The 10,545-nt window shown below is 40.9% G+C and overlaps 1 protein-coding gene across 1 annotated transcript; it reads left to right on the top strand.

Annotated features, from left to right (window-relative positions):
• Positions 1–1,588: 1,588 nt before the first annotated feature.
• Pcnp (PEST proteolytic signal containing nuclear protein) lies at positions 1,589–10,540 on the top strand (the record flags this gene model as incomplete). Its single annotated transcript, XM_005345135.2, has 5 exons — positions 1,589–1,698; positions 5,456–5,670; positions 6,603–6,677; positions 9,076–9,131; positions 10,432–10,540. Coding segments are annotated over exons 1-5 (519 nt in total), but the record flags the coding sequence as incomplete, so codon positions are not given.
• Between the last annotated feature and the right edge of the window lie 5 nt (positions 10,541–10,545).

Here is a 10,545-nt window from a genome sequence, read left to right as displayed (position 1 = left end):
CAGCCCTAAAGAAAATATCTTGAAAAAATATCAAGAAGTAAATAAATTGTAGATCAAGCCAAGTCTGAACATTGGTGCTGTGCTGGGGCATATTTAAAACCTAGTTAGACACACAGCTGAGGGTGTCTTAACTAGGAGGCAGAGGCAGGCAGGTCTCTGAGTTCGAAACCAGCCTGATTTACAAGAGCTAGTTCCAGGATGGACACCAAAGCTACACAGAGAAACCCTGTCTGGGACCAGGGAGAGAAAAACCCACCACCTAGTTAGAAAAGGGACTAGAGTAGACACAAGGCCGAGATCCTCAGACCACAGTAGACCAAATTTCCTTTTTCCCTAGGCAGGTCAGTTCCTGCCTTTGAAAGTATATCTGTAGCACGAATAATAAAAACCCAGAGACAGATACTGGGTCCAAGCTGAAGATCAGAAAAACAAAACATCCAAGCCACTTGAGAAGCCTTAACTCTACCAAGGCTGAACAACTGCAGACTGAGCCCTGAGCCTCTTATTCCTTGCTGTTTATATTCCCCTCTAGTGCTGGGATTAAAGGTGTGAGCTGCCACTACCACCTGGATCTGTTTCTGCACTGATCTTGTGCAGCTTAGGGTGGCTTTGAACTCACAGAGATCCATTCATCCGCCTCTGTCTCCCAAATCGTGACACCACTGCCTGGCCTTTATGGCTTACTTTTACCCTTTGATCTTCAGGCAAGCTTTTTTTTAAAAATTATTATTGTTTATTTTTTGGTTTTTCCAGACAGGGTTTCTCTGTCTAACAGTCGTGGCTGTCCTGGAACTCACTTTGTAGACCAGCTAGCTTCGAATTCACTGAGATACACCTGCCTCTGCCTCTCAAGTCCTGGGATTAACACTACTGCCCGGTTGCAAGCTTTATTTATTAAAACAAAACATCACTATATGTATCGTTTTTTAAAATGTATTTTTACTTATGTGTGTATGAGTATATGCAAGTGCGTGTGGGTACTCGCAGAGTTCAGAAGGTTGTCGGATTCCCAGGAACTAGAGTGAAGCAGTTGTGAACCACCCAACGTGGTACTGGGAATTCCTGGTCTTCTGGAAAAGCAGCAAGCGCCCTTAACCACCAACAATGCTTGTTTGCTTGCTTGCTTGCTTGGTACAACTATACACTGAACTTTTCATGAGTGCAAACACTGAGGAAGAATGTCCACAACAGTTTCCGTAAGGCATTACTACGTGATCGTCCATACGTTGCTTTCCGAAGTCAGTACACAATTAAAAGGATGTCACATTAGACCGTCCAGATTAAACGGTAGTGTATGAAGGGTGTCAACACTAGACGGTGTTCGGAAACTGAAATCTCTCCGAAAGAATGCATACAGTTCTATCCCATAGATAATCCAATAACTAAAAGGAAGGAACAGCTACAACCACCCTTGAGCAAGCAAAAACCTAAATACACCAAGGGTTCCAGCCCCGCCATTAGACAGTCCAGCCCTCCAGAGCCCGCGTCAAGCCGATGACGTCACATCCGCCCCGGTCGGCCGCTCCAGGGCCGCTCTAGGCTGCGGTCTCGCTGACCCGCCCGAAGCTTTATGGTTGCTGGGCGGGGCCGTGACGTCCTTGCCCGGGCTGCAGGGGGAGGCCGCGGCGGGGAAGATGGCGGACGGGAAGGCGGGAGAGGACAAGCCAGAGAAGCCGCAGCGAGCCGGAGCCGCCGGAGGTGAACACAACCCCAGCGTCGCGGGCTGCGGGGGCTACTCCGGCCTTTCTGTGGGCTTCCCGGGGAGCGGGGGTGCTTAGGGCATCTCAAGCGCGGGCGGAGGCGGCGCTCGGCCCGGCTAGGGGCTGGGCACGCCCGGTGTGGCCCGCGGGGATCCAGGCCCACGTAGCCTTCTCAGGAGAGGCCGCCAGTTACCACCCTGCCCTGAGAAGGGAGGTGGGTGACTGAGTTCGGGATAGGAGCCAAACAAGAGAGAACTCAGGGCCCGCTGCGCACTCAGGCCCCCACGCGAGCGCCGAGCCGCCTCCGCGGCCGCTGGCCCCAAACCGGCTGTGCCTGGGAGCCGGCCTCTCGGTTACACGTAGTAAATTACGTTTGTGCTCCCTTTTCACTGACGAGGTGGAAGACCCCAGCCCAGTCTTTGCTGTATTTTCACATAGAGTATTTATAAACCCTGCAGTGGGATAAGTCGAGGATGCAGGGGGAAGGGAATCTGGTTCAAGCTGCAAAAGCTTGAAATTAAGGTTTGATTCACTTTCTTTATAGTTATCTGTCTTGGGCTGCTATCAGCGGAGTCTGTGCCGGATGTTTAGTTGGCGTAGTAGGAAGGTGTGATCTTCCTGTAATTTGTCACGAAAATGAACTCCGATTATAGCTATCCTCTCGTTCCTCCTACCCCCGTAATTTTTGATCGTGTGCTTAAAGGAAAAGAAGCAAGTAGTCTCTGCCCCTACGCCCTTTTGTCGTACCAATAAGTAACACGTGCGAGCGGATCATAATGTCTTGTTTAGAATGTTTTAATGCTTCACTATTCTAGCTCCCTTTGGCCTTAACGCTAAAAGATTTAAATGCGAGAATATATAGACTCAGCGCATAAAGGCGAACCATAGGGTCTACCAGGTTTGTTAATTGTCACGGCAATAAAAATTACTAAGAAGATAAATGTAATCTTACTTTGGACTCAAAATTTCCTTCTTTAAACATATGTAGAGTGCTGTTAGTTGAGCCAGAGCCCCTCGTCGTTGTCCCCCTTTGTTTGTTTCTTTGAGATAGGATCTCATTTAGCTCTGGCTTCTTGTACTGAAATTACAGGCCCATGACCACTTTTCAGGTCTTCTCACTAAATAAATAAACTAGTAAAAATAGCTGATGAAAATATTTTAGTTCTTAGTTACCTTAACCCTCTTCCACTGTTATTAAAGATAGTTTAAAGGAAAACTATCGCATAAAGTATCTTAGGTGGCTTTTCACTTAGAGAACTCTTTTAAGGTAAACAGTGTTTAGGGGGTTGTATAGATTACTTTGCTAGTCGGTATCAAAAAATGTTGGTCTTTATTGGTAACTTACAATAACAGCCCTTTTCTGCTTAATTTTTCTCATGTCATATAGATCATTAACCTCAGACATAGTAAATTTTGCAGAGGAATCATAACTGAACCCATACATATGGATGAATTGATAAGTTTGCAGCAAGTATTCAGCATTTTTGGGAAACTTTGTCCATACTTGGAATATTTCTTTTGTTGAACAGCCCACAGTGTTGGGAATACAAGTACTTTTTTTATTCATTTATTCTTGTTATTATATGTTACTGATGCTGGAGAATGAACCCAAGGCCTCATTTATGCTAAGGATGAACTTTACTGCTGCGTTCTACTCCAATAAACAATATATTCCCATAATTAAAGTTAGTATGTCTACTAGAGAGGCAGTTTGAACTTCCTTTCACTTCAGTCTACTTTGGAAGAGTTCTCTATTTTCCTTAAGACCGTTTTGGGTAATGTTACACAGTTTAGCTTAAGTAGAGAGTTAGAGACCAGCAACTTAATACATAATCATATCCATTTTAAGTTATTGAGGGCTATGCCAAGGGCTGCTTCAATGATGTGCACATTTCCTGTGTTAAACACAGCTCATGAAGGACTTGGATCCTTTTTTTTAACCCCCAGGTAAGGAAGCTACCAGTATGCACATGTCTTTGTGAAATTACATTTTCTTACTAGGTATTTTTTTTCTTCTAAAGCAAAGTACCTATGTTCCCTAAAGCCCAACACCCATCTCATCTATTCAGTGAAAAAGAAAAATTCTATTATTATGTATGATTTAATTGACATTAACCTACACCTTTTGTCTGCTATAAAGGAGACAGAAGTCTTCATTAAAATATTTTTTATGTTTCAAAGCTACAGAGAAACCCAGTCTCGAAAAAAATTTATTTAAAATCTAGCAATTTGTATAATTATGACTTACAAATATGTAAGTGCTTTTCTTATTTAAAAATGATTGTTCATTTGCTCATTAAAATTAACACTACTAAAAAATATTCACAGTAAGAAAAAATATTCACAGTAAAAAAAAAAATATTCACAGTATTAATCTGTAGTCATTCACCATAAAAGCCCATGATCCCAGCTGCCCTGGAGATGAAGTAGCAGGCGTGCAAGTTACAGACAGGAATGCCTGGACCTGGGCAGCATAGTGGGACATGTCTGGAAATGAGAAAGCTGTTTGGACATGTAGGTCAGTGGTGCAACCCTTGCATGGCATATACGAGGCCATGTGTCCAAACCTTGGTGCCACAAAGTACTAATTAATCTAAAGATGCATCCTTCCCAAATTATGGATTTAGACTTGTAGTCTTGAGTCTTAGATATTCTTTACTTTGTCAGTTACCGTGTTTACACTCCTACCCCTAACACCCATTCTAACTTTGCCCCATTTTCTTATTGAACTTGCCAAGACAGTCACTTAGAATGTCTTCTGTTTTGCTACAAGTAAGTTTGACTCGTTGTCACAGAGTGTATCCTGTAGGGTAGAATTAGAGAGAAAGAGATGGCCAGTCTTTTATGTCTTTCCAATGTGTTCTTAAATAGACTTACATAATTGACTTAATACACATACAAGCAAAATTATTGAACTGCATCTTGTTTCCTACATCTACATATATATGTGTACTCTCTTGAAATTAAGATTAGCTCTTTCATTCATGAGGAAATATAAGTGTATATTGACAGTATACTTGGAATAGCCCTTACAGGTAGCTTAACACAGGTGCTAGCCCAGCTTTTAGAGTAGGGTGAACTCTCAAGATGACTATGAAGTTCTTTTTCAACTCTATAGGTTATGTAAGGTGTATCTTGAATAACACATCACTTAAGAACCTAACTAGCTGGGGATTTAGCTCAGTGTAGAGTGCTTGCCTTGTATATGCAAAGCCCTGCGTTCAGTATGGTAAAGGAGGGAAAAAGCTGTAGAATGAATTCACAGTGTAGTTTAAGTTAACAGTGGTCATGTTCATGATTAGATGTTTTGTGTAATTAGTTCTGCATTACTAAAAATATTATTTATTTGCTAGATGTTTTATCTTGCCACGTGATTGGATATTTACAAGTTAGTTTGTATAAAAGAATTTGTTGATCGTAATTTCTGGACATCAAAATTCCACAAATGGAACCAAGATTAATGTACAACTAATAGGATAATGTTTAGCTGAAGGGTGTTTACTTTTTGTGAACTCTGTGTTTATAATTTTAAATTGCTCTGTATTTTATGCTAGTTTATTCATGGGAGCCTCTTGTACTGCCACACAATCTCAGTTCCTGCTATATACTCTAACAAACAGTGGAAGAGACTGTTGGGTCAGTAGGTGACAACTGCAGAGGTATCTTCCTTGTAAAGATGCTTTTTGAGGTTGCTGCTCCCATCAATCTGCTCAGTAAAAATAGCTCATCTTGGTAAGTTGTTTCGACTTCACCAGGACCTGAAGAAGAAGCAGAAAAACCTGTGAAAACTAAGACTGTTTCTTCCAGTAATGGAGGGGAAAGTTCCAGTCGCAGCGCTGAAAAGCGATCGGCTGACGAAGAAGCTGCAGACCTCCCAACAAAGCCTACAAAGATCTCCAAGTTTGGATTTGCCATAGGTAGTCAGACGACAAAGAAAGCATCAGCCATCTCCATCAAACTTGGATCAAGTGTGAGTTGTTTTATGTCTGGTGTTGTAATAGCCCTTAAGGATTTGTTACATCAGTCTGCTCTTCTTAGTATGGGTGTGTGTGTGTGTGTATATATATATTTAAATAAGAGTTCAAAAGGTAAGTCGCTTTAAGTGACTCTGAACTTACATGTAAGTGGTCAAAAGTAATGAACACTTTAGGAAAGGTCCATGAATTCTGTCTCAAAGCAGTTGAAGAAGAAGGCATATTGTAATGAATATATGATTTTTAAAGTAATCATTTAGGATTTTTTTTTTTTTTTTGGTTTTTCAAGACAGGGTTTCTCTGTAGCTTTGGAGCCTGTCCTGGAACTCCCTTGGTAGACCAGGCTGGCCTCGAACTCACAGAGATCCGCCTGCCTCTGCTTCCCGAGTGCTGGGATTACAGGCGTGCGCCACCACCGCCCGGCTAGGATTTTTTTTAGTTGAATAAAATCTCTGAAAATATTGAATTTTAGGAATTACATTTTTAACATGGTATATTAAAAAGTAGTAAATTGTATTGTGTTGTAGCTCTACTGTAGAGTATATGCTTAGCATCTGAGAGGCTAAAGGTAGAGCGTAACTGGTAGAGAAACTCAGTGTGATGCCCCTTGATTCTGAAGGAGCTGTGTAATTATATGAAGGTTACTGTGGGCCAGATTAGCAATTACTAGTCATTTCTTCTGTGTGCATCCCTTAGCTTAACTAATACTAAATTATAAATCCTAACTATTCGATACATGGAATTAATAAAGTAAAACTTGCCTGCTGGTAACCCTGTTTTCAAAGATATGATAGTTTTGCTCAAAATATACTGACTTTCTTACTGTGAAAGCTTATGAAAAATTTGAGTCTTCTAAGAACAATTGTTTTTGATTAAATAAACATATAAATTTTATTTGTGATAATTCTGTTAAATATTTCTTCTTCAGAAGCCTAAGGAAACGGTTCCAACTCTTGCTCCAAAAACCCTTTCAGTAGCAGCAGCTTTCAATGAAGATGAAGATGTAAGTTAATACTGTTTTAGTTTACTTTATTTTTAAAGGTGTGTGTGAGATAAGTGCCATGAAAGGCATGTGTGTCATGTTATGCATGTGGAAGTCAGGAGACACCTTCTTGGGGGCGGTTCTTTTGTCCTAGGATTGCCAGACTTGCATGGCAAGCTTCTTTACCTACTGAGCCACCCTGCTGGCCCTTATTTTTCCTTTAACTAGTCCCTTTAAGAAGATAGTAGGGGCTTGGTAGTAAGGAGCATGACCATTCTTTCAGAGGACCAGAGTTCAGTTCCTGAGAGCTGGCTCACTAACACCTGTAACTCCAGCTCCAGGGGATTCAGCTCCTTTGGCTTGCACAGGCACCTGCACACACATGCACATACCCATATAACACACACATACTCTTACATCCACACATGTAATTAAAAATAATAAACTTTTTTATAGAGAAAAGGATAGTAATGAAAAATTGGGGTTTGTACTAATGGCCTTTAAATTGATACCAGTAAAATAGTATTGGTAAAATTTCTGTATTAAAATAGTATTAGTAAAATTTTCTAAGAAAATTGGATATTTCCTTTTTTTTTTTTTTCTCCCTTTGTTCTGAGCTTAATGCCTTGTGTATGCCAGGCAACTGTCCTACTGTTTGTTCTAGTAAGGTACATACCCAAAACTAAAAATTTGATGGGTCTGTTTGTTGTTTTAAGTGTATAAATATTGCTAATTTTTAGGCAAGAAACTTAAGAATCAAGTCAGATGCTTATAATGAATACTAGGAACATGGTTATTCAAATGTCTAGAGGTCAAAAAACCACTTGCTGGGTTAGTTCTTTGACCATGTGGGTCCTGGGGATTGACTATAGGTTGTCTGGCTTGGTGGCAGGTACCTTTACCCACTGAGCTCTCTGCAGCCTTCTCATGCCTGACCTCAGTATTGCTACCTTTGGTGATGTCACTTGTGCTCAGAAGTTAGAAAGAGCAGCTATAGAGTGCTGCATGGTGTATCTGTAACGGGAAATACGGGCAGGTGATTCTGCTAGAACTTCCTCTTAATGAGTGTGCTCAGAGTGAGCTTAAGGTCTCCATCTGTTATTCTGTCTGTCCCAGTTCTCTCGTTCTCCTTACAGTGTTGATATCCTGTTATACTCGTGGATTTTAGTGGAAATTTCCAGGGTATTTTTCCTTTGTGAAAGACGTGGTCACCATATCTCAGGCTGACTGGCCTGGAACTTGATATATAGCTGAGGATGACTTTGAATTTCAGCTCCTTTTGCCTCCACCTCTCATGTCTTGAGATTACAGAAATGTACCACCATACCCATGCACACCATACACATCTTACGTGGTGTGGAGGGTCAAACCTGACTAGAGCCCTGTCATAGTAGACAAGCTGGAATTAAAGGAATGGGGCACTGCTCTTGACTGTTTTGTCTTTGAGGCAGAAACTCTTACAGCTAGGGCTAGCCCCTGAACTCGCTCTACCATACTCAAACTCAGCCAATGAAACATTTGGATATGTACAAGACCAGAAGGAAAAGACCCTGGGAAGTAGGGAAAGTATACAAATAGGAAGCTGTTGGTGCCTATAATGCAGCCTTGCTTTGTGTGTAATGTCTTAACAGTATGGCTGTCTCTTTTATATGCTTCTCCTGTGTGCCTTTGCAATGTGGATTTATTTATTTGTGCAACTGGAGAAGAGTACCTAAGTTTACCCTGCCTCCCTCCAAGAGTGGATTTAAAATTTTTTTTCTGTTGTGAATATATATTTTGATATTTGAAACATTTACTCGTAAACATTTAGACAGATTCCATGCCTTTGCCAAAGTGAAAAGTGTACCAGAAAGCGTGAAGTTCATGTGTCTCTTTGACATACTTGTTATTTTAACTTGGTTATAGTTGGAGGTTTTCGAGGAACCTTTTGTATTGTGTTCTGACTGTACAGATAATCTACATCCTTGCTTTGAGTTACCTTTCTCTTTATCCTTCCCCAAATTTGTTTTTGTGAAAAAAGCTTTAAGAAATATTTAAAGTGGGGTGAGGTGCTCTGAGAAGATTGAGGCAGCAGGTCCCCTGCAGCCACAGTTACAGCTGTTGGAAGCTGCTAGGCATGGGTGCTAGAACAGAATTCAGGTCCTCTGGAAGACCAGAATGTGCTCTTAACCTTTGAGCGGTCTCTTCATCCTCCTTCACTGAAGTACTTTTGAGCCATAACAAAGAATAAAAAGTAAGTAAAATTGAGAAGGCTCAGGCATAGTGGCACACACACTGTGCATGCAGACTAGAGCTCTTAATTAGTCTCCATGTTCATTTGTTTGTTTTGAGACAGGCCCCTGGTGGTCTGGAACCTAATGATTTGTTTAGACCAAGTGAATTAGTAATTTTTATTCATCTCAATTTACTTGTTTTGCAGAGTGAGCCAGAAGAAATGCCTCCAGAAGCAAAGATGAGGATGAAGAATATTGGAAGGTAACCATAGTTTTTCATAGTTATTACAGAACCCTAAGGAAGTCAAGGGAAAGAATAAGTTGCACATATTTTACATGAATCCATAGTATGCCCATCTGACCCTACAAAGAATTTAAATCTATCCATGAGCTTTAAAGTGTATGATGCAAATAGAAGTAGTCCGACTGGCTGCCAGTTGTCATATTTGCTACAAAGTAAGAGATACATCTGATACTGTTACCAGGTCCAAGTGAAATACATACACAGTTTTTTATTGTTATATTTATTTTAGCTCGGTATATAGACCAGGTTAGACTTGAACTCAGACATCCACCTGCCTCTGCCTCCAGAGTGCTAGGATTAAAAGTGTGCACCACCACACCCAGCTTACACAGTTTAAGTGTAAAACTGAAACTGGACTTCACATAAAACATGAAACTGCACATTTCTTTCTATGTTTCACATCCTTGGATTTTTGTTTCATTTTTATAAATGTTGGTGATAAGCCACCGAATTAATTTTTTTAATTTTTTAAATATTTATTTATTGCCGGGCGGTGGTGGCGCACGCCTTTAATCCCAGCACTCGGGAGGCAGAGGCAGGCGGATCTCTGTGAGTTCGAGACCAGCCTGGTCTACAGAGCTAGTTCCAGGACAGGCTCCAAAGCCACAGAGAAACCCTGTCTCGAAAAACCAAAAAAAAAAAAAAATTATTTATTTATTATGCATACAATATTTTGTCTGTGTGTATGCCTGCAGGCCAGAAGAGGGCACCAGACCCCATTACAGATGGTTGTGAGCCACCATGTGGTTGCTGGGAATTGAACTCAGGACCTTTGGAAGAGCAGGCAATGCTCTTAACCTCTGAGCCATCTCTCCAGCCCCCGAATTAATTTTTTAACCTTATTTGTGGGTCTTAGGTCACTCACTTTGCTACAGATTATTTTGTTTGTTTGCTGTAGTGCTGGGAATTGAACCCACAAAAGGAAAAAAATATCAGGGTGGGCCTAGAGAGGTGCATGCCTTTAATCCTCACACTCAAGGCAGAGGCAAGTGGATCTCTGAATTCCAGGATAGTCTGAGCTAAGAGACACTGTCTTCAAAAGTCATGACATTGTAAGACTCTGAGCTCCCCTTTATACGCCTGTCCTCAACTGCAGACATATTGAATGTGAAGTCTTAACCCTGTAAAGAAAGGACATTGTAAAAATTGCTACAGGGGCTCCTGATGATCTGTATTTATAATGAATGCTAAGCAAATATAAATAAGTTTAAAACAGACCAAAACAACAATTTGAATAAATTGCATTTCTTTTACACAGGGACACACCAACATCAGCTGGACCAAACTCCTTTAATAAAGGAAAGCATGGCTTTTCCGATAATCAGAAGCTATGGGAGCGAAATATAAAATCTCATCTTGGAAATGTACATGA

Source organism: Microtus ochrogaster, chromosome 2, assembly GCF_000317375.1.
Source record: "Microtus ochrogaster isolate Prairie Vole_2 chromosome 2, MicOch1.0, whole genome shotgun sequence".
Lineage (NCBI taxonomy): Eukaryota > Metazoa > Chordata > Mammalia > Rodentia > Cricetidae > Microtus > Microtus ochrogaster.
This window is presented reverse-complemented; position numbering and strand designations above follow the sequence as displayed.